The sequence below is a fragment of the Parasteatoda tepidariorum genome, chromosome 9, assembly GCF_982258835.1.
Source record: "Parasteatoda tepidariorum strain Cologne lab strain chromosome 9, Ptep-v5.0, whole genome shotgun sequence".
Classification (NCBI taxonomy): Eukaryota; Metazoa; Arthropoda; class Arachnida; order Araneae; family Theridiidae; genus Parasteatoda; species Parasteatoda tepidariorum.
This window is the reverse complement of record NC_141763.1, coordinates 58,898,669-58,922,867: the sequence shown is the minus strand read 5'-3', so window position 1 is coordinate 58,922,867 and position 24,199 is coordinate 58,898,669. Positions and strand designations below refer to the sequence as shown.

The 24,199-nt window shown below is 33.7% G+C and overlaps 3 protein-coding genes, 1 long non-coding RNA gene and 1 pseudogene across 5 annotated transcripts; all 5 read left to right on the top strand.

Moving 5' to 3' along the window:
• Nucleotides 1-266: 266 nt before the first annotated feature.
• On the top strand, nt 267-1,454 carry LOC147804087 (uncharacterized). The gene is made up of 3 exons (XM_087151414.1): nt 267-495; nt 819-1,055; nt 1,099-1,454. The coding sequence occupies exons 1-3, from the start codon at nt 267-269 to the stop codon at nt 1,452-1,454; spliced, it is 822 nt and encodes a 273-aa protein (XP_087007540.1).
• Nucleotides 1,455-4,605: 3,151 nt separating this feature from the next.
• LOC147804086 (uncharacterized) lies at nt 4,606-7,715 on the top strand. Its single transcript, XM_087151412.1, has 3 exons — nt 4,606-6,207; nt 6,664-7,177; nt 7,225-7,715. Exons 1-3 carry the CDS (start codon nt 4,606-4,608, stop codon nt 7,713-7,715), a joined length of 2,607 nt encoding a protein of 868 aa, XP_087007538.1.
• Nucleotides 7,716-14,590: 6,875 nt separating this feature from the next.
• Nucleotides 14,591-18,171, top strand: LOC147804085 (uncharacterized; annotated as a pseudogene). The gene is made up of 3 exons (XR_015429250.1): nt 14,591-15,886; nt 17,410-17,826; nt 17,973-18,171. The product of XR_015429250.1 is annotated as an uncharacterized LOC147804085 (transcript).
• Nucleotides 18,172-18,581: 410 nt separating this feature from the next.
• On the top strand, nt 18,582-19,244 carry LOC147804084 (uncharacterized). The gene is made up of 2 exons (XR_015429143.1): nt 18,582-18,897; nt 19,008-19,244. It is a non-coding gene; the product is annotated as an uncharacterized LOC147804084 (long non-coding RNA).
• A 43-nt stretch (nt 19,245-19,287) lies between these two features.
• Nucleotides 19,288-23,988, top strand: LOC147804083 (uncharacterized). Its single transcript, XM_087151411.1, has 3 exons — nt 19,288-22,518; nt 23,222-23,476; nt 23,557-23,988. The coding sequence occupies exons 1-3, from the start codon at nt 20,839-20,841 to the stop codon at nt 23,986-23,988; spliced, it is 2,367 nt and encodes a 788-aa protein (XP_087007537.1). The 5' UTR covers nt 19,288-20,838.
• Nucleotides 23,989-24,199: the final 211 nt, after the last annotated feature.

Here is a 24,199-nt window from a genome sequence, read left to right as displayed (position 1 = left end):
TCTAAATTCGCGACAGCTTGTACCTCTGTCACCTGATTCTGATGTTTATGATGCATTAACTCCTGCTCATTTGTTTATCGGCAGACCTTTAAATGCTATTGTAGAACCAAATTTAATTCAAAATAAGGACAATCAACTCTCTAATTGGAAGAAATTAACTAAAATAGTTCAAATCTTTCGGAAGAAATGGCATATAAAATACCTTAACAATTTACAACAGAGGTCCAAGTGGATGGTAAAAAAGGATAATGTAAAAAATTTGTGATATGAACCATGGGCTGCGAGATATCACGAGGCATGGACAAAACATTGAACATGTTGATGCTGAAAAGGCAGTTATCCGCTGGTTACGAGGGGAGCGCATAGATAGAAGGAATGCAACAATTCAAAACGCTACAGTTGAGCAAAATCGCTATGTTGTGAGTTGCATGATTGATTGCGCGAAATATCTTGCAACAGAAATGATGGCATTTCAAGGACATGATTCAAAATCAGGTAAATTTTTAAACTTGCACAAAGTTATTTAGATAAACTAGACGCTGATCACGAAAAAAAGAAAAGCATCGCGTCAAACCTCCTGAGTTGGCGCAATCAAAACAGACTTATCCAGGCAATGGAGTTATGCATCATCAATGAAATTGTTCCGAGTCTTAAACTACACAAGGTATGGTCCCTCATTATTGATTGCACTCAAGACGTCAGCAAGAAAGAGGTGATGGCTATCATTGTTCGCTACCTAAAGAATTCATCGAATTAAAATGAACCACCAAAAGTAGTTGAGCGTGTACTGAAAGTATTAACACTCAAATCGTCCACAGGAGCGGCTATGAAAGAAATAGTTCTTCAGACTCTCAAAGAATCCAAAATTCCGATAGAAACCCTCGTTGGGCAGAGCTACGATGGTGCTCTCAATATGCGTGGCGATTTCAAAGGTTTGAAAACACTGATCCAGGAAGTTGCACCAAAGGCTGAATATATTTGGTGCAGTAGTCACCGTTTTAATTTAGCAATAAACACAGTCGGTAAATCGTCGATTGAAAAGAAAAGAGCCATTGGTATGCTAGAAGACTTATACGTCTTTATTCAAACGGAATGCAGTTTTCGTGGAAGAGCAAGGAAATGGACCATGTCGGTCGTTAAAGCGAGTCCAGACAACGAGATTTAGCAATACCAAAGACGCTGTAACTACTATTCTAAAGACTTTTACTACTGTAATTTCTACATTGAAGAGAATAATTGGAGATCCGCACATGGAACATGAAACCATCACTAAAGCGACTGGTTTGCTGCACAGAGTACAAGATATCAACTTTGTTGTGTCTCTCCATATACTGGATAAAATTTTTACCATTACATCTCCTGTGACAATATTAATGCAGGGAGTTGCAGTCGACCTGGCCCAAGCAGCCCAGTTGCTTGAAATTTGCAAGACTGGCATCAGGAAATTTAGATAAAATGTGGACACATCGTGGAAAAAAATAAGAGAGTTGTCATGCACATTTTCCGAAACTCATGGCATTGATATCGAGATCAATCGGAGACAAAGGAGAATTCCCCACATGCCTGGTGGAAATTGCATGGGATGAAAGACTTCATGGAGAAGAATTACTAAAAACGAGTTTATATATTGTGGCTTTGGATGGTTTGAGCATTCAACTTGAAGATCTTTTCCGGAAAAAAATTTGACTTTGTACCGTCAAATGCGTCTTTTTAGCAAAAAAAGTTTAAGATCTTCGGCATTCAAAGCTACAAAAGATGACATAGGATATTTATGCAATAAGTACGGTCTCGATGCTGACGAAGTCGCTAATGAGCTGGAGAACTTTAGAGATCTTTATCTTGAATTGGGAGAAGATGACAGTGAAATTCATAAGGAATATCAAAATGCAGCATCACTGGACACAGAGGAAGAAAGCTCAGAGTCTGAAATTGACGAATCAGATATGGCGGTTCTTTAAAAGGATTGGAGAAAGTGTGGATTTTTTTCTCCACTGAAAGTAGCTTTCGAAATTTCCGCATTTCCTACAATAACATGCATTTATAAGATCTTGGCCATTCTACCAGTCACAAGTTGTTCCGCCGAAAGAGCGTTCAGCAGGCTTAAAATCATCAAAAATAGATTGCGGTCCACCACTGGCACGAAGCGTCTTAACAGCTTATTGATAATTGCTGCAGAAAGTATCGACAGATCATATTATTAATACTTTTGCCATGAGCTCGGAAGTTTTAAAGAAATTATTATTACTAGCCAGTTCTCTTGACTAAAGCATCAATAATATGATTTGTTGAGACTTTTTTAGATGTATCGTGTACGTTTTAACCCTTACAGTCACTATCTTTATTCAGCGATCAAAGACAAATATTTTTGTGTGTTCCGTGCTACTTTTTACCAAATTAAGGGAAAAAATTTTAAAAAAAAATTATACTTATCTATGTAATGAAAGAATTTTGTAAAATATAATGTGAATGTTTATTTATTAATTAACAAATATTTGCAACAAATGCATTATTTGTTTTGGTTACTTTTGTACATTAGTAGATGGAAAAAGCCGTTTCTGGGCCAGCGGTGCTGGTGGTGCCGAGTTGAGTTGAGTTGTTTACCTCCTGCTGTTGAGTTGAGTTGTTTGCCTCCTGATTTAGTTTTGGTTTTGTTTTTAAAAGTTTTTAACTTTCGGTGGCAACACTTGAAATAGTTTTGGTTTCGGTTTCCAAAATTTCTTACTTCCGGTGGCAACGAGTAAAATATGAAAAAGATTTTAAGTTCCGGTGGCAATGCTAAATTTTAATTTGGTTTTTTCAACTTCCGGTGGCAACAAGTTTAGTTTCGGTTTTCAAAAAAATATGCATTTTTTAAGATTATTTAAATTTAAAGTTTCTAACTGAAAAGTGGCAACGCCTAAGTTTATGTTTTGTGAATGGCACCACATAACTCTACAGTGGTGCCAGTTAGTGACGTCATCTGTTGATTCTAATAATCGTGGCGCCCTCTAGTGATTAAAATAGCAACTAATTTCTAGGTATAAATGCTTTGTATTGATGGCGCCATCTAGTGTCAAAAATATTTATTAATTTCGTTCATTTAAATTGGAAAAATTTAATTATTAAAAATAAATAATATAAATGCTCATATTTAATTGAGGATTCGAACTCACAATCTCCAGGGCAAAATGCTTCCATGAGATACTGGTTTTTCAGGCACGCTTACCAGTATCCCAAAGACGCATACAGATACAAGGAAAACTTATAGTTTTAAGGAAATAAATTTAAACTCGCCGGCGGTTTCGGATAAAATTTCAGTTTAATCTTTTTTTGTTGATTTTATAATGACAAGGCAGCACTGACTATTTCTGCCCGCCTTACGAACTAACTACTTTGATTTTTACTTACAGTTTCTATTTTAATATTACTTTAGAGTTGTGGCAACACTTTATTTATATTAATAAGAATGGCAGCGGCTCCGCAATGACGCTTCTAAATTGATGACGCAATATCATTTTCACTTTTACACGCTACGAATCGTGAGATATCCAGTTCAAACAAGATTCAACAGGGTTGGTTTTGGTCCATGACGTATGAGTATTGGATTCAGTTCTTTTTACTGACATGTTGGTCACGTGACTGTTTCAAATTTTATCATTGGATATTACTTATTTTACTTTGTTAGAATGGCAACAGCATTCTCTACATTTATAGTATTTATCCAATCAAAGTATATATTTCTAAAGCAAAGCGTAGTGTGATATCGAACATATTTTGAATTATCATTTTGGAGTTCTTAGTTTACAAGAAACGGAATCAATTTGCGACCCTGGTGGACTGAACATATAATGGGTGTTAAGAAAGTTCCGGATACAAAGCAGGAGATACCTCAGTCATTATTGCCTCCAGAAAATCAAATTCAAATAACTAGTGAGAACTTAAATGATTTTCGTTTTAAGCGATTTGTATATGGACTCGATAATAAAGTGACTTGTAAAGAAATTTTAATTTCACGTGCCCAGTGGAACGAAATGATTAAACACCACAAGGACATTGCAGCCAGTGAACCAGACCAAGTGTTCCGATCAAACATGATTAGCTTTACCTGACGAAATTTTCAATAAGAGAAGAAAAAAAAAGATACATTCTTTATTTCAGAATGAGGAATGGTTTCTATATAGTAGCATTCTAGCTTTGTTGCTACAGTGACAAAGAATATTGATCGAGTATGTATGTGAAAAGCACGAAAATTTATGAATGGTTCTTGCGATGAGAAATGAAACATGTTTCACAGCCTTACAATCTTGTACCCCCGTTGTGATGACCACAGTGCTAGAGAACTCCCACTTAGTTCGAATTATTCATAAACTTGTTAGGTTTTGTAGTAAACTTGTTCAGGATTAACTGATTTCAGTATCGTTAGAAATTCTGCAGACGATAGTTTGTTCGAAAATAGTCTCTCATCCTCTTTTCGTTCTTTAACAATTCAGCTATTTTTTAAATAGATGTTTCAAGTTTTTAGTTATCTAGCTTTTTTTAAACTTTCCTCTGATGTTGTTTTTACTTAAATATTTTTCTTCATACATTATAAAAATTGTTTTTTATTGATTTTAAATAATTGACAAGATGAGCGGAAATAATATTCATTGTGAAAAGTGTAATAAGAATTTCACTGCTAAAAAAAGTCTGTATAGACATCAAAGATCTGTTCATGGAAATGCATCTTATCAATGTGCTCAGTGTAATAAGAACTTTAACAGACAAGACGTGCTATCCAGACACATCAAATTAAATTGCCACACAAGTAAAAGAAATGAACCCTCAGATGCCGGACCTTCAGGCCACCTTGCAAAAAGAATTAAAACTTTGTCATCAGAAGCGAGTACCAGTAGAGCATTGCGAGTGCAACAGCCACATTTAACTGCATTATCAAATCGTGTAAAGACCTTTAACATCGAAAATGTGGACGGTTTTAAAGACATTAGAGAGTTTCTAAACTCTTTACACGAAGAAGTTTGCGGAATAATCAAACAAGAGCTGTCAAATAATGACTTAAAAGTAAACTGCAGACTTAAATGTGTGTATGAAAATAAATCTATTTCTACAAATGTTATCACTGAAGAAAAGTGTTTTAAGACGAAAAACACTGTTGTAGTTCAGGCAACTGACTTGAATGAACTATATTCATGGACTACTGAGAAATTAATTCAGGAGGCAATTGATTTTGTCCACAAAGAATCCGGTTGGGTTTTGAAGGTAATTCTGTCCCTAGAAGTGAGAAAGAACAGGTATAACCCGTTAAGAGGTTCTTCATATATTGATCTACCCGATGTCATAAAACGGAAACATGCTGTTATCAAGATCAAAAATAATGATAATCGATGCTTCCAGTGGGCAGTTTTATCCGCATTGCATCCTATTACTGAAAGAGGATTACATTCCAATCGAATAACATATTATGAACAATTCGCCCAAGAACTTAAGTTTGAAGACATATCATTCCCGGTGAAATTAAGTGATGTGTCTAAGTTTGAGAAAATAAATCGAATATCGATCAACGATTACGGCTTAGATGAACATAATAAAGTGTTTCCTTTACACATAACTAAGAATGAGGAAGATAAGCATGTGGATTTGCTATATTTAACATCAGATGCTACCAACCACTATGCTTGGATTAAGAATTTTTCCCGCCTCGTTTCCACACAATTGTCATCAAATAGTCATAAAAAATATTTGTGTCGACGATGCCTTCTGCATTATGGAAGCTTAGAACTCTTAGAAAAACACAAAAGGGATTGCAATCAACATGATGCTGCAAGGGTGGAAATGCCCCATGAAAAAGCACTATCATTTCAAAATGTGAGACATACTTTCAAAGTTCCGTATGTCGTCTATGCGGATTTTGAGAGTTTTACAAAACCAATAGATTCTTGTGAACCTTCCAATATGAGTTCATACACCAACCCTTATCAGAAACATGAACCCTATAGTTTCTGTTATTATATTTTATTTTGTAATGGTTATTATAAAGATCCAGTAATGTATAGAGGACCAGACGCAGCGGAAAAGTTTTTTAAAGCCATGCAAGAAGAAGCGAGAGTCATTCGAGACATCTACAAAAACCCTTTACCTATGTTACCTCTTTCAGACGAGGAAATTGCAGAATACGAAACAGCTAATATTTGCTACATGTGCCAAAAAGAGTTTTCTCTGACAAACATTAAGGTATGTTAATTAGCTTATATATATTTTTTTCTTTTTACTTTGTATCTTATAAATGGTTTTAGGAAAAATTATTTAAAAAAAAATGAAATACAATGATTATTTTTAACTATTAACTGCGAAGTTATGTAGATCAATTTTCCATGTTTAAAAACCTCATATCTCTTTCTCCAGCAATTTCGGCATAATGTTTTTCTTTTTTTTTTAAAATATTTAATTTATTTCCATTTTATTTTTTCTGAAATCAACAAGAATTTTGACTGATGATTTCTAAATTTATAATAATTTTCATTGTTGACAAACTATTTGAGAACAATTTTTTTAAATCGAAATCGAAAAATGAATGCTTTTGGTAATTAAAAAATAAATTTTAGGCGATACATTGAAAAAATAATAATATGATTAAGTTATATTTCATTTATTTAGTTACCTTTTTTTTTCTTTCTTTCTTGATAATAGGTTCATGATCATAACCATATTAATGGACGGTATCGTGGGGCAAGCTGTTCTCGATGCAACATCAAAGCTAAGATCCCTGACTTTTTGCCTGTATTTTTTCACAATTTAAGTGGTTATGATAGCCATCTATTTGTAAGAGAGTTAGGGACTGATGAGAAAAATATAGACGTTATTCCCCAAAACACTGAAAAATATATTTCGTTTTCAAAAAAAATTGAAGGTGGGTTCAAAATTCGCTTTCTGGACTCATTTAAATTTATGTCCAGTAGTATCGATGAACTATCAAAAAATCTGGCTCGAGATGACTTTCAAACAGTCCAGCGTTTTTTCCCGATAGATAAAGTCCCACTTATTCTAAGAAAAGGAGTATTTCCCTATGATTATGTCACCGAACATGAAAAATTTAGTGAAACGACCCTCCCAACGAAAGAAAATTTTTACAATGAGTTAAATGAGCAAGATTTGTCAGAAGAAGACTACGAACATGCAAAACAAATATGGTATGAAAGGAATTGTAAAAATATTCCGATCTTTATCTTAAAACAGACGTTTTGCTTTTAGCAGATATTTTTGAAAATTTCCGTAAAGAGTGCATGGCAACATACGCGTTAGATCCGGCGTGGTATTACACATGTCCTGGTTTGTCCTGGGATGCAATGTTGAAAATGTCTAAAATAGAAATTGAATTGTTTGATGATTATGAAATGATACTTTTTATTGAAAAGGGGAGCAGGGGGGGGATTTCACAATGCTCTAAACGTTATGCACTTGCAAATAACCAATATATGGAAGATTATGATAAGTCTAAGCCGGATACATACCTTCTTTACCTTGATGCCAATAATTTATACGGGTGGGCCATGTCCCAGCCCCTCCCCTTAAAAAATTTTAAATGGGTCGATCCTCAAAAAATAGACGTAAATCAAATACCAGATAACAGTAACCAAGGTTATATTTTAGAAGTCGATCTTCTGTATCCAACCGAGCTTCATGATGAGCACTCAGATTTACCTTTTGCATGTGAGAGTGCCATCCCCCCAAATTGCAAATAAAAAAGATTACTTACAACTATATGGAATTAAAAAAATTATGTAATACATTATCGAAATCTCAAACAATGTTTACAATTTGGCTTAAAGTTAGAAAAAATTCATAGAGTTCTAGAATTCGATCAGGCACCATTTTTAAAACAATATATAGATTTAAATACTAAAAAGAGAGCAGAGTCTAAATCTGATTTCCAGAAAAATTTTTACAAGCTTATGAATAATTCCATCTTTGGGAAAACAATGGAGAATATCCGGAAAAGAGTCGATGTAAGACTATGTTCTAGCGTAAAAAAATGTGAAAAATTAATTGCAAAGCCTAACTTTCTTGATCGGACAATATTCTGTGAAAAACTAGTAAGATTTCACATGCAAAAAACCCACCTTCAGTTTAACAAGCCCATAGCAATCGGAATGAGCATATTGGAACTATCTAAAACTCTAATGTACTCATTCCATTATGAGAAAATGAAACCGAAATATTTGGATTTCATTAGCCTATTATATATGGACACAGACACTTTTATTTATAGTATTGAGACATCCAATGTATATGAAGATATAAAAAGTGACATTGAATCATATGATACATCCGATTACGCTATTGGAAATCCGTACGGAATTCCGAGGATAAATAAAAAAATTTTGGGAAAAATGAAAGATGAGTGTCGAGGAAAAATTATGTCAGAATTTTTAGGAATACGCTCGAAATTATATGCCTACAAAGTTGAAGGGGAAGTCACTAAAAAGTTAAAAGGCATAAAAAAGTCTACTATCCAAAATAAAATCACTTTTAATGACTATAAGAACTGTCTGTTCCATAATAATTAGTTAGTTAGTTAGTTTTTAGTTATTGGCGCAAGAGCCAGTTGTGGCTATATCGCACCTACAACTTGGTTTTTATTAAATATCTATATTGATGTATCAAAACCAATGGCTTTGAGGTATGAGAAGATGTTGTCGTGGGGACTGTTACCAATTAATAAAATCAATGATGGATTAAAGCAACCGAATTGGCGTTGTCTCTGAATTTTAAATTTGCTACATTTGGTTAAAATGTGTTTCACAGTGAGCGGTTCCTTACAATGGGAACACTCTGGAGCAGGCTCATTTAGTAGAAGATGTCTGTGAGTAATACGAGTATGACCGATACGTAAACGGTTTAAAATAACTTCTAGCTTTCGAGGTAGATTAAGATGTGTATAAGGTTGTAGGTTAGAATAGATACTATGTAGTTTATTATTTGTCTCATTATTCCAGTTTTTTTGCCATTCTGAATACAAGGTACATTTGATAATATTTTTAACATCTGATAACGTTGATTTGTGATTAGTTAGGTTATTTGTTGATTTTGCTGCCCTATCTGCTACTTCATTTCCTAAAATGCCAGTATGTCCAGGTATCCATGAAAAAATTATTTTGTACCCAGAAAAATTTAAAGTGTTGTAGAGATTAAAAATACAATTTATAATAGAATGAGGTTTATGATTACAGTTTAACAATGCTTCAATACAGCCCTTTGAATCGCTATATATATACCATTTCTTTAATGGTTGAGATGACATAAACTGTAAAGCCAAGAATATTGCGTGTGCCTCACTTGTAAATACTGAACAGGATGGGGGAAGTTTTTCTGAAACAGTGGATCCATTGGCCACAACAGCTGATGCTGTGTGACCATTAGTTTTTGAGCCATCAGTAAAGACCGGATTAAAATCTGCGTATTGCTCTCGGTGGTAATTAAAAATTTGTTGATAAATAATGGATGATGTGTGTTCTTTAGTATTTCCTTTAAAAATGTCGATGAAAGGAAAATTTATACCAATCCAGGGAGGATGCGGTTCACATACTGGTAAAATATCAAAATCCTCGATGGTAAAATCTGATAAAAGTTTTTTCATCCTAAGTCCAAAAGTTGGAACGCAGGATGGTCTATGGTTAAAAAGAGTTTCGTAGTCTGGCGTTAAAATCTTAGGAAACATGGGATGATTAGGGTGACTCTTGATATGAAAATAATAATTTAGGGCAAGTTTTGCTCGGCGTATAATGAGGGATGGTTCATGATATAAAGCTAGCAAACTTTGAATTGGAGAGGTACGAAAAGACCCTGTAGCAATGCGAATTCCTTCGTGGTGTACTGTGTCTAGGTATCTTAAAACAGATTTTCTAGCAGATCCATATATAATAGATCCATAGTCAATTTTAGAGCGAATGATACTGCGATAAATTTTAATCATAGATTTGGTGTCTGCCCCCCAAGAGCAGTTCGTTAAAACTTTGAGTATGTTTAATTTCCTTTCACAATTTTGTCGCAGATAGTTAATGTGAGGTTTAAAAGTTAATTTTGAGTCAAAAATTATGCCCAGAAATTTTACTTCAGGTAAAACTGGTATACGGTAACTATTGATAAATAATTCTGGATCAGGATGAAGACCTCGTTTACGACAAAAGTGAATGCAAGAAGTTTTGTTAGGTGAAAAAGTAAAACCATTACTGTCTGCCCACTGTAATACTTTATTAATTGCATATTGAAGTTGTCTTTCTATTGTGTGCATATGGGTAGCTTTGCACGAAATCCGAAAATCATCGACAAAGAGTCTACCGTCAACAGAAGGGGGTAAAAGGGATCAAATTTTATTTATTTTGATTAGAAATAAAGTGACGCTAAGAACACTACCCTGAGGAACACCCTCTTCTAAAGTGTAAATGTCTGAAAATATAGGATTTAAAAACACTTGAAAGGTTCTTTCTGCCAAAAAATTTTGAATAAAATAAAATAAATTCCCTGTTATATCATAATCTAGAAGATCTCGCAGAATACCATAACGCCACGTTCGGTGGTATGCTTTTTCGATATCGAAAAATACTGCTACCAGATGCTGTCTTTTCAAGAACGCTTCTCTTATCTCAGTTTCTAAAAGTATGGCATTATCAGTAGTAGAACTGCATTTTCTGAAACCAGTCTGTTTGCAAGATAAAATATTTCGAGATTCTAGCAAATAGGTAAGTCTAGCATTTAAAATCCGTTCCAATAGTTTGCATAAACAGCTAGTAAGAGCTATGGGCCGATAGTTATTAGGATTTTTGTGGTCTTTTCCTGGTTTGGGGACAGCTATTACGTATGATTTGCGCCAGCTGGAGGGAAATTTTCTCTCGATCCAAATTCTATTGAAAAAATTTAAAATTATTTGTAGATGTGTATCTGAAAGGTGCTTAAACATGTTACTGTGTATATTATCAGGACCAGGAGAAGTGGGTTTACAACGTTTTATTGCCGATTTTAGTTCTATTAAAGTAATTTTTGAATTATAATCATTGATTGGTTCGGATGGACATTTAAGTATTGTTTTTTCAGTTATTGCTTTATATCTTTGAAAGGAGGTTGGATAATTTGTGTGGCTGGAATTCTGAGAAAAGCTTTCAGCAAGAGTGTTAACTATTTCTTTTTTATCAGTTATTTTGCGGTTATTTATTTCAAGATGAGTAACAGGTGAAGTTGCATAATGGCCAGATATTGTTTTAATCTTTTTCCAAACTTCTTTAGATGTAGTATTACTGTTTATTCCACTGACGTATTCAATCCAAGATTTCTTTTGGCTTTGTCTTCGAGTTTTTCTTGCTATTGCTCGGGCCCGTTTGAATGCAATCAAGTTTTCTTGGGTGGGATATTTACGGAATTTTCTCCAAGCCTGTTTTTGAAATTTGTGAGTTTGGCTACATTCCTTGTTCCACCAGGGTTTTGTATATTTAGGGCAGTTAGGAGAAGTGTAAGGCATTGACTGTTCAGCTGCTGTTATGAGGGCATTAGTTATTTCAGTTGTGGCTTCATCAATAGTTCCTGTTTCTATTGTATGTTCATTGAATGTAAGAGATTTACAAAACATTACCCAATCTGCTGCCGCGATGCAGAGTCTAGGTAATCGATAGATATTATTTTGAGACGGTACAGAAATTTTTATAATGATAGGAAAGTGGTCACTGTGGTAAAGGTAGTTGTCAACAAAAAGCTCTAAAAACGGGTATATTTGAGGAGAACAAATAACCAGATCAATAGAATGAAAAGTTCTAGAAGGTAAATGAAAATGAGTTTTTTCATTTTTATTTAGTAGACATAATTGATGATCATTGATGAGTTTCTCTATCTGGTTACCACGAGAATTTGAATTGGCGCTACCCCACAATGGGTTATGCCCATTAAAATCTCCCATGATGATGAATGGTGACGGTAGTTGAGTAATTAGATTGTCTAGGTCAGATTGTGGTAATACCTGATTTGGTGGTAAATAAATACAGCATACCGTGATAAGTGATTGAATGAAAATTTGAACCGCAACAGCTTGTAGAGGGGTTACTGATGAAACAGTAGAAAACGGATAGCTTTTAAACGTTAAAAGTGAAACGCCGCCGCATGCTTTGTTACCTTGTATAAAATCCTTTCTTGAATTAGTATACCTATGTATATTTCCCTTATGAGATGGTTTAAGGAATGTTTCTTGGAGACAAAAGCATATGGGATTGTGTTTGTCAATTAGGCTTTTAATGTCTATTAAATTTGTGTAGAAGCCTCTGCAATTCCAATTTAAAAGTTTTGCCATTATTTATTTTGCAGATTTAAACTTGTTTTTAGGCATAAGGTTAATTGGAGTCTCCATTCCCTTCTCTATTTGCATGTCCGAATCAGTTGCATTATCAGTACTCATATCTTCAGATTGTTCTAGCTTACTGTTGGATAATTTGTTCCTATTTTTATTGAAACGATTTTGTTTACTTTTTGAAACAAATTTGGGTTTGCTTAATTGTGGCGTCTGGGTTAATTTTTTGTGCAAAACATTTACTAGCTGTGGAGTTAGTTTCAGATATTGATTTTTTTCAGTATTGTTTTGTGAAGATGTTGATTGAGGGGAAACAGATTTTACAGATTTGTGTATTTGATGAGACGGTATGGTTTTTGAGGCAGAGGTTGTTTGTTGAGATGTTTGTACTTCTGCTTCGATTACGTTACATTGTATGCCGATGGATTTAGTTATCTTTGAATTGGTGACAGCTGCAGCATACGAAATATTAGGTCGTGGCTGTGCGTTTAAAAATTTAGATCTAGCTTCAGTGTAGGATAGATTTTGCGTAACTTTAATGCTTATAATTTGCTTCTCTTGCTTCCATTTTTGACACATTCGAGAATTAGCGGAGTGGGGTTCATGGCAATTTATGCATTGTTCTGGTAACGTGCAGGATTTGAAGTTATGCCCTGCCTGACCGCAGCGAGAGCAGGTTTCTTTGCCTCGGCAGTTGTTGGTGGCGTGGCCAAACTTCTGGCATTTAAAACAGCGAAGTGGATTTGGTATGTATGGACGGATTTTACAATTTCTATAGCCAGCTTTAATGTCAGTAGGTAAATTGGCTGTGTTGAAAGTTAGAATCAAGTGTTGTGTAGGAACTATTTCATCGCCCTTTCTTATTGTTATGTGTCGTACATCAATTACGCCTTGACTAGAAAAGCCTTCAATTATTTCAGAGGTTGGAAGAAATTGTATTGTTTTTTCTGTTATAACGCCTTTCGATATGTTTAATGTCTTATGGGGTGCTACAGTAATAAGAACATTGCCAAGTTTATTTGATTTTAAAAGTAGGGTAGTCTGCTTTTCAGAACTAGTTTCCACTAACAAGTCACCAGAGGGCATAGCACGAACATTTTTTGGATTACCTATCTGAGATTCTAGAGACTTTTGTACGAGAAATGGTGATAAAGAAGAAAGTTTCTTTACTGTTGAGCTGAGTATCAGATATTTAGATTTCGTAGAGTCGTAATTAGAGCAAGTAGATAAGTCAAATCTAGGTGAAGTTTTTCCGAAACAGGGTGATTCAGTAGGAGTAGTCATATCAAATGAAGATGTTCATCTGGACACTCTCATGCCCACCACCGAGCCCAACAAGGGGAACAGAAACACTGGCTCTGAATACATCAGCCTCAGCATTCTGCTCAGAGTAGCTCCAGATATAGCACTAAAACCAAAGGAGCGTGGATCCGCCAAAGCTATCAGAGCTCAGGGGCACTCCTCTGATGCAGTACTAGTCCCGAGCAAGGAGCTAAACTGTCCCTACCAGCCGATTGAAAGAGAGGGGGACCTAACCTCCTTCCACTCGTCTAAAATGAAGCAGGGGCCAAAGAGCACGCAGTCTACCAACTCCGAGAGGAAAATGCCCCCTTGGGCGCCACACTCGTATGAGAAAGCAGACAGGTAGCTCCAGGCTCCCCCTTTCCACCTTACGAGACGCAGCACACGGCAAACGTGCTGGTTAGCAAAAGCTAACGTTGTTAGTCTGCATGCTTTAGGGAAAGATTGGTTATTTAAATTAAATAGGTGAAACATAAATCAGGAAACCCGACAAAACCAGTAGAAAACAAACAAAAATTAGAAGATATATAATCTGAAATTGATAAACAGTGTTTTTGAATGAAATGAAATAAAATTCGTCCACTAGGTCAATATAAACATTGGATAAAAGGTCGGAAACTCAAAACAGGACCGTCGCAAGAGAGAAATAGAAAAATGCTCAGGTCCAGCTCGGGGCCCCGGGTGCGCCATGCCCGTCACACAAGAGTGTGCCCCTGGGGGGCTGTTCCATAATAAAGAGCTAATGACATCCATGAATTTAATTCGCTCAAAAAGACATGAAGTCCTTTCTGTAAAGGCTCATAAACTAGCCTTATCTCCTCAGGATCAGAAGAGATATGTCTTACCTGATGGTATAAATACTTTACCTTTTGGGCACTATGCCATTGAAAATGTATAACTTTATATTTTTATATCAAACATTAAAAAATCTTTAACTGTCTGAAATTGGTTGTTCTGTTTATTCATGTTTTCTTTTAATATTTTCCCAGTTTTATTTTTAAAATTATTTTATTTAGTCTAATATTAGTAATGTTGGTATATTTTCTAATTGAAAAAGCAAAATATTTTTAAGTGAGATGGATACGATAAAGTTAAAGTCGCCTTTCACAATGATCGTTGCGGGCCCAACTGGGTGTGGGAAATCTGAATTTGTGAAGAAGCTCATTAATTATAGAATGATAAATCCTTTTCCTAAAAATACAATTTGGTGCTATGGAGTGTTTCAAAATCTTTATACGAAGATACCGGGAGTTATATTTAACGAAGGAATTCCTTCCAATATAAATAAATTAACTGATACTTTAATTATAATCGATGATTTAATGAGTGAGTTAGGTGGTGACTCGAGATTAACACGAGACGCTGCCAATCAGCAAGCCAGTCCCTATGCTAGTTGGCCCACTGCAGCCGCAGGCTGCGAAGGTTTAGCGTAAGGGGGATCCTGTATAAAGGAGTCCTTGCGCGCAGTCCACGCTGCAGCAGACGTCTACGAATTGATATAGCACACAATGAAACACCTGTAGCTACTGACCACCGTGCTGCTAGTAGTCTAGAGGGAGCCGTACGGTCCGTTAGCGCAACGCCGAACAGGTGTCTATCATCGCGAGCTGACGTGACATTTCGGGGTCCACTCCCGCATTTCCGAGTTGCCCGACACTCGTCCATCCACTGCTTTCAAACACGCATCACCGTGCTGCTGTTACGCTGCACACGAGCGGCTACTGCACGATAAGATAATCCAGCTTAACGAAGGCCGATGATTCTCCCCCGTTTAAACTCCGTAACTTGTTGAAATCTCGCTCTCTTTCGTCGAATAGGCATAAGTAATGACTAAGCTAACGTTTACCACTAGCAGATAACCATACTCGCTTGGCTACAGCCGTCTATTTATTCGGATCCATCCGCCGTTCAGAGGGCGCTGCTCAGCATACGCTACGGGTCTGAAATTCTAATCATTTGCATATCATGCTCTACTTTGCATTTCCTGAAAATTTCAGCTCACTCGCGTAAGTCCTTCATGGTGTTGCAATTTTCATAAACATGAGTTTATATACGAGTATATATGGATGGGTGATCGTGTAAAGCTAAAGGTGGTGGCGCTAGTGGTTAAATTGCCTTTCGCAAGACTTCCGGGTTACTGCTTCCGATATATTTTTACGCCGCAGATTGAAAAATCATATTATTGCATCATATCTTTTACTGTATTTCACATGTACCGAGTTCTTTCTTTCAGCCTTTAAACTTCAGCATTATCAATTTCAGCTTTGATCATAGTTGTTTAAGGTCGGTATTTTTTTACAAATAATTTTTAACATTGATCATGTACTGTTAATTAGAATATTTTAATTTCAAATTTAATATCATTAATTCGCGATTTGTCTTATCGTTGTAGGCTTACGCGATTTCTTACAGATAGCTTATTTTAATATTACTGTTTCCGGAACCAATTTTGAAGTTTTTAAGTTGCACTAAAAATTTTTTTCTCAATGAAACTATAAGTTTGATTTTATTTTTTAAGAAGTAGAAGCTTTTAAGGCCAGGTGTAAATCGTCATTAAAAATTATTAAATGAGATTATTAAAGAAACTCAAAATCTTCTTCCGAATTGTATTGCTCTCCTTAATTGCTAAAGAAATGTAGCTTTTTAGTTACAAAATTATTTCAATAAAAGCATGATAAATCAAGGTAAGCTTTGTTTAAATGCCTTTATTTATCAAAATCTGAATTATATCCTCTTCTTACAAAGAACAACATGCAAACTGGCTTTAAGTGAAGAATATTTTCTAATTAGGCTAACTTAAAAAGATATTTTTAAAATCGTTTTTTTTTTAAAGCCTGATTTTGTTAATACAGTTATTCAATGTTAGATTTGTGATTTTAATATGTGGTCTTGCAGAAAGAATTGTTTTTGAGTTTATTAAAAGTGATTCATTTGAAATTTTAAAATATTTTGTGATTAACAATCTAAAGTTTTGCCTTAGCCGATGTTAGCTGAAGTAAATTTTCTTTAAATTAATATACTTAATTTTTCAATTTCTTTAGATTGTTTTAAAACATTTTCATTGTCATATGTTTTTTTTATATATTATATTTAAATTGTAATGATTCCAGTTGCTGATTAAACACTTAAAAAATATTAAATTCTCAGAATATATTTTGTCTTTAATTCTGTTGGTCTTTAAATCAAACATATTTCATTTTTTTTCACGTAACCTAAAGATCAGATAAATATTGAGAAATTACTTATTTATAATTAATTCTACAAATTTTATTAGATAACTGAGAACCACCAACTTCATAAAATTATCTAATTAGTTATTGTTATTAGAATATGCTGAAAAACATTTATATTTTGTCTTGCTAGTTTAAATTGTATATACTATAGTAGGAGTGCACAACCTTTTTGAATGAAAGGCCACATGTTAAAGCATGCAAACTAATGACGGGCCACATGCATATTTAGTGTTATATTCATAATTACATATTTAGTGAAATATGATTATTTTCATTTAAAAATTAGTGTTAAGTACCATATACTTTACAGTAAACTTAAAACTTGTTTTCATATAATTCAATACTATAAAATATAAAAACTTATATATTTATTAATATTAATATTGTAAGCAAAAGCTCCAATGGGCCGCACATCAACAGTCTGTGGGTTGCATTTGGCCCTCGGATAACAGGTTGTGCATCCCTATTCTATAGCAATATTAGAATAACATATATATTCTCATCTGCATTTTTTGTGATTTTATTTTCTACATTTACATAAATTTGTTATTGATTCTTCCTAATTTTTTTTAGATGAGTAGTTTGTATTTTCGAACTTTAGATAGAGATGCCGGTAGAAGGTATCAAGAGAAATTGACGATTAAAGGGGAGATTCACCCTGGTCCAATTGATGAAGATGTCAGGAAAAATGTGTTTTGATGGGAAGAAATTGCCTAATTTGTCTTTTGGTGACCTTTTTATGTACCTGGTTATGTCTAAAAATGCTTATGCACCTGAATGTTTAAAAAATTATAAATCTTTAGAAGCATATAATTTTCTTTTAAATGGTAAAGTGTTTGATTTAAAACTTTATAGAAATGATCTTTTGCAAGTTTGTGTGGTTACTTGCTGTGTACAAGCTAGCCAAACTCTTGGTAAATTCCATTTACCATGGGCTGCTATTGAATGTAGTGGCAGTATACTTAGTGCTCATTGTTCTTGTAAAGCTGGGTAATAATATTTTTTAAGTCATTTTTTTTTAAGATAGGCTTGTTGATTTTTAACTTATTTAATGTTTAAAAAGTTGAATAACTACCGAATTATAATGTTTCTTGTGATTGAAAGCAACAGCATCAAATCATTTCTCACCTTGTTAGGCTCGGCGAAACATGTTCTCACGATGCTGCACTTTTCTTCACAATTGAAGCTGCTATCAAGGAAGGTGTTAATGACCCAGCATGTACGTCACTGCCTTGTATGGGGAAAAAATCAGCTAAAAAGGTATTCATTTTGCCATAGAACTTGGATTATGTTATTGTTCTGTAATTAAACTATTGATTTATTAATTTCAGATATTTTTTTTAATGTGGCCAGATTTATTTTTTTTATGAAGAACTTATCTTAATTTGTTAATTATTTTAATTTGCAAAAATGTTCCTAATTCTTTATAATAAAATGTTTATAAATTCTAAAAATTATGTCTGATAATTTTGAATTATGTCTGTAGACATTTAAAATATTATATAATGAAAAATTTATTTTTAAATTTTTTAGGTGTATTTAAATTTAACATTGTAAATAAATCTTTAAACAAAAAGTGAAACAAAGTATATAATGTTGTGCAGTAATTCCTTATAAAAGAAAAAATTGGAAATTAGAAGAAAATTTATGTATTTTTTATTTAAAAAAAAAAAACCAAATTGAATAGATCAACTTAAACTTTATGGTATAGAAGAATATTTAAGCCTAATGTGTTTCTTTTTTAATAAAATTTGGTTTATAAGTTTAATGCACAACACGACCTCATTTAGTTGAGAAATGCTTGAATAATGAGTTACTCTTCTAACATGTCTTAATGTATGGACGCATATTTTTATTTATTGTAGTTATCGATTGAATAGTAAATCAAGTTATATCAAAACATTGTATTCTAAATTTGGATCATTCTTTTCGGTGGAGATCATTCCAGCTGTGGATATAAACTTCAGCCATAAAAATAGAGGGTCAAAATCAAAAACGAATGAAATTAACATGGTATTACCATCTGAAGAGGCATATATGAAATTCTTCACTTTTATAAAAGTGTTATAATTATATCAATTATATAATTTCACATTCAATGCAATTATATTGTTATTATTTTCTGTTTTTATTTATTTCGTTGTCTATTATTATATTTTTCTTCCGTTTAGGAAAGCCATCCGGATGCACCTGTTTCAACTCTGTTTACAGATAGTGAAGACACGCAGAGTGCAAGTAGTGATGTTGAAATGGACTCGCCATTAGCACCAAATATGATTGATTTAGTTCAAAAATTATATCCTTTATCAACTCCCTTATCTAGCAAACAAAAAGTTGAAGTTGTTATGAAGCAGCTTGAATCAATCCGTGTGGACTGTGATAACATAGAAGAGGAGACCCGTAAGTAGGTAGAAAAGGAGAGAGCTGGGCCAGCGGATCGCGGATCGAGTTGAGTTGTTTCCCTCCTGCTGCGGATCCGAGTTGAGTTGAGTTGTTTCCCTCCTGCTTGTTGAGTTGTTCATCTCCTGCTTTAGTTTTGGTTTCGGTTTCCAAAATTCCTTGCTTCCGGTGGCAACACTCAACTTAGTTTCGGTTTTCAAAATTCCTTACTTCCGGTGGCAACACCAGATTTAGTTTCGGTTTTCAAAAAAAAAAGTAATTTACCTCCTATTTCTGGCCACTTGCTTATTTCTGCCCGCTTGCTTATTTCTGCCCGCTTGATTATCCGATTTTAGTTTTGGTTTTGATTTTTAATATTATTTTTCAGTGGTGGCAACACTCGTTAATTTAAATTTCTTATTTAAGGATGGCAGCACCATTTTTTAGTTTCGGTTTTCAAAATATGTGGACACCGCTCGTGGCTCCATCTAGTGATTAAAATAGCTACTAATTTTAAAAATATGAATGTCTTTTAATGATGGCGCCATCTAGTGATTAAAATATTTACTAATTTCGTTCATTTAAATTAGGAAAAATTTAATCATTATAAATAAATAATATAAATGCATGTATATAATTCAGGATTCGAACTCACAATCTCTAGGACAAAATGCTTCCATGGGATACTGATTTGTCAGGCACGCTAACCAGTATCCCATGGACGCATACGGATACAAAGAAAACTTATGGTTTTAAGGAAATAAATTAAAACTCGCATGCGGTTACGGATAAAGTTTTAGTTTCATCTTTTTATTGATTTCATAATGACAAGACAGCACTGACTATTTCTGCCCGCGTTACGAATTGACTACTTTGAATTTATACTTTCAGTTTCGATTTTAATATTACTTTAGAGTGGTGGCAACACTTTATTTATATTTATAGGGTGGCAACGGATCCGCAATGACACTTCTAAATGGATGACGTAATGTTATTTTCACTTTTGCACGTTACAAATCGTGAGATATCCAGTTCGAACAAGATTCAACAAGGTTGGTCTTGGTCTATGACGTGATGGTATTGAATTTAGTTCCTATTTAAAGCGTGTTTGATAATTTTATGAATTACTATTATGAAATATTTCATTAATTGATGATGATTGTAAATATTTTCTTTATTTAATAAAATTTCATTTCAAAATGTATATACATGAGTTAAAAATAGGAAAAAATGAGTGATTCCAGACCACCCAGCTATTCATGACATTGACTGAAAGGCCCCACCCACATGGTACATTACTACGAAAACCTGAACTCCTATGGAATCTTATAGAATACGGAAATAGCATGTCATTTCCTCTTTCTTAAACAAGCTTTAACCAGAATAAGTCATCATGGAATCTCATAGAATACGGAATACGTCATTTCCTCTTTCTTAAACAAGCTTTAACCAGAATAAGTCATTTTCACAAAAGTGGTTCTGACTTTATTTGCTGTAGTGAATGCAGTCTGTTTTTTTTTCTTTAACGCGTGTTTGATAATTTCATGAGAACTATTATATTTAAAATATATAATTGACGATGATTATTTTTATTTTCTTTATTTCATAAAAATTCAACTAAAAATGGATCGACATTATTGTGATATATGTGATTTTACTTTTACCGTGAGAAGCAACTTCTTAAGACATATGCGTGCTAAGCATAAAAACTTTACCTTTGAGTGTTTAGAATGCAAGAAATCCTTTAATAGGAAGGATACTTTAAAACGACATGCTAAAATTCATTCAAGATCACTAAAAAGAAAAAGTAGTCCTGTCAGAGCGACCTCATCTAAGCGATCTAATATACTGAATAATGAAGAAGCATCAACATCTGCTGAAGAAAGAATTCATGAACCTATTATAGAAGAATCATCATCATCTAAGCAACCTAATATCTCAGTTAATGAAGGAGCGTCTACATCTGCTGAAAATATAACAACAATAAAGGCACTGATAGAAGCATTCAGTGGGCGATTGAGAACAGTTCGTTTTGACAATGATAAACATTTCACCGAAATTGAAGATTATTTGGAGTCTAATCGAAAGAACTTTATAGAGCTCATTTCAAATGAACTGATTAAGAATAACTTAAAAGTGAATGTTCAACTCATTTGCTTGTATGAAAAGGCGACGAGTGGTGGTATAATTACGGATGAAAAAAACTTTAAGACAAGAAACTGCATAATTCTACCTTCAACGGATATTAATGATGTATTTAGCTGCAAAAAAGATAAACTTTTAATGGAGAGCTCCGAGTTCGAGGAAAAAGATAGTGGATGGGCACTATCTGAAATTCTTTTCCTTGAGATCAGAATTAATAAATATAATCCATTGAATGGCTCGACATTTATTCAACTACCTCCATGCATCGAAAACAAAAAAGCAGTTATTAATGTTCACAATAAGTACGATAATAAATGTTTCATGTGGGCTATTTTGTCAGCACTTCACCCGCAGAGTGATCACAGCAACAGAACTTCACACTATGAACCTTTTATAGATGAACTAAACTTCATGGGTCTCGAATTTCCCATGAAGCTAGAAAACATTACAAAGTTCGAAAAGCAAAATCCTATCTCCGTCAACGTATACGGTCTCACGGAGAAAAATGTTATATTTCCTCTGCACATAACTAAGACTGAAAGAGAAGTGCACGTTGACTTACTGTACTTATCATCATTAACTACAGCTCATTACTGTTGGATAAAAAATTTATCCAAACTCTTAACGTCGCAACATTCATCACACAATGGAAAAAAGTATATTTGTCGCAGATGCCTGCAGTTTTTCTCTACCGAAAAAATTAGGAGCGATCATAAACTGAATTGTGACTTGCATGACTCAGTACGAGTACTAATGCCGGCAGAAAACGATAAATATTTATGTTTTAAAAACGTTAGACACATGCATAAAATCCCTTTTGTTATCTACGCAGATTTCGAATGTTTGACGCGAACGATAGATTCTTGTGCTCCTGATTCAGATAAAGCATTTACTGATTTCTACCAAAAACACGAAGCGATAAGCTTTTGTTATTATATATCGTACTTCGGAGAAGTATATAAATCACCTGTGGTCTATCGAGGTAAACACGCTGTTAAAGTCTTCATGGATATGCTTAAGGACGAGGCAAAATCTATAGCATCGATGTACAAAAATCCGCTTCCAATGCTACCATTGACAGATGAGGAGTTTGAATCGTACAGGACAGCCGAAAATTGTTACATGTGCAACCGAAACTTCACAGTTTCGAATTATAAGGTATGTAAAATTTTATTATTTTTCAAAGTCTTTTTTTTATATTGAATATGTGCTTGTTTCATGCATGGATATTTTCTTTTCTTTAATGTTAAATCTATGACGAAAGTTAGTTATACTCAAACTTTAATAATAATGAAAACCTTTTATTAAACTTCCTTATTACTGCGCGTAAAATGAAACTTCAGTATTAACTTTTTAGTAAAATTTTAATAGTCTATAGCATTGCAAAAGCGTAAAAAATAAGAATATTATTTCATGGAAAGAAGTCACTAAATTTTTCTCATACAAATTATACTAATATATAACTTAAGGGAAAATTCGTATTTAACATAAATATCTAGTTATATGTTAGATTAGGTTTTTCGCAACTCGACTTTTTTTAATCGATATTTCATGCTTCATTTTATAGCTCGATTTTAAGTTACAGTTAAATATCTATATATAATTTACTATCTTCTTTGATTTGCTTAAAATAAAAATTTTGCATTTCTAAACAATAGAAAAAATTATTTAAATATATATTTATACATATATAAAAAGAGTTAAGTGTTGTGATAGTATAAAGTAAGAATATTATTTTGAAGACATCATAGAATTTAGGAAGCAATTTTTATTTTGACTAAGATGTTTATTACGTTAAGTTAGAAATCAATTAACTATATTAATCATTATAAATTTTCTAAGTGAATATTTTAACTTTTAGGTGAAAGATCATTGCCATTTGAGCCAAAAATTTCGGGGAACCAGTTGCAATGAATGTAACTTAAAAGCGACAGTTCCTGATTTTATCCCCGTAATATTTCACAATTTATCGGGTCATCTCATCGCTTTAGAGTTAGGTTCCGATGATGGGGATATTTCAATCATCCCCGAGAATACGGAAAAGTACATATCAATTTCGAAAAAAATTGCAGGAAAAATCACTTTAAGATTTCTAGACTCTTTCCGGTTTCCACCAGTTTGGATAAACTAGCTAACAATTTAATTAAAACCCCTGAGAAATTTAAGCATATTAAAAATCATTTTCCTTCCAACCAGGTTCCCCTTATTTTACGAAAAGGTGTTTATCCTTACGACTTCATTATCAACGAGGAACGTTTTCAAAATGAAGCATTACCTCCCAAGGAGGCCTTCTATAATAAACTTAATGAATGTGACATAACCGATGAAGATTATGCTCAAAGAGTTTGGGAAAGTTTTGGGATAAAAAATCTGGGAGAATATTCCGACATGTATGTAAAAACAGATGTCATGCTTTTAGCAGATATTTTTGACAACTTCAGAGATGTATGTCTTAATACATACGGGTTAGACCCGGCTTGGTATTTTACTGCACCAGGTCTTTCGTGGGACTCCATGCTTAAAAAAACTAAAGTTGAAATTGAGTTACTAACCGATTGTGATCAGTTACTTTTAATTGAAAAAGGTGTAAGGGGGGTATTTCTCAATGCTCAAATAGATACGGCATAGCGAACAATAAGTATCTACCAGAACAATATGACGCGAGTAAACCCAGTAATTATTTGCTATATTTAGATGAAAATAACTTGTACGGGTGGGCCATGTCCCAATTTCTCCCATTAAAAAATTTTAAGTGGGTTGATGATATGACCATTGATTATTTGAATGTTCCAGATGATAGCCCCATTGGATACATTCTTGAGGTAGATTTGGCATATCC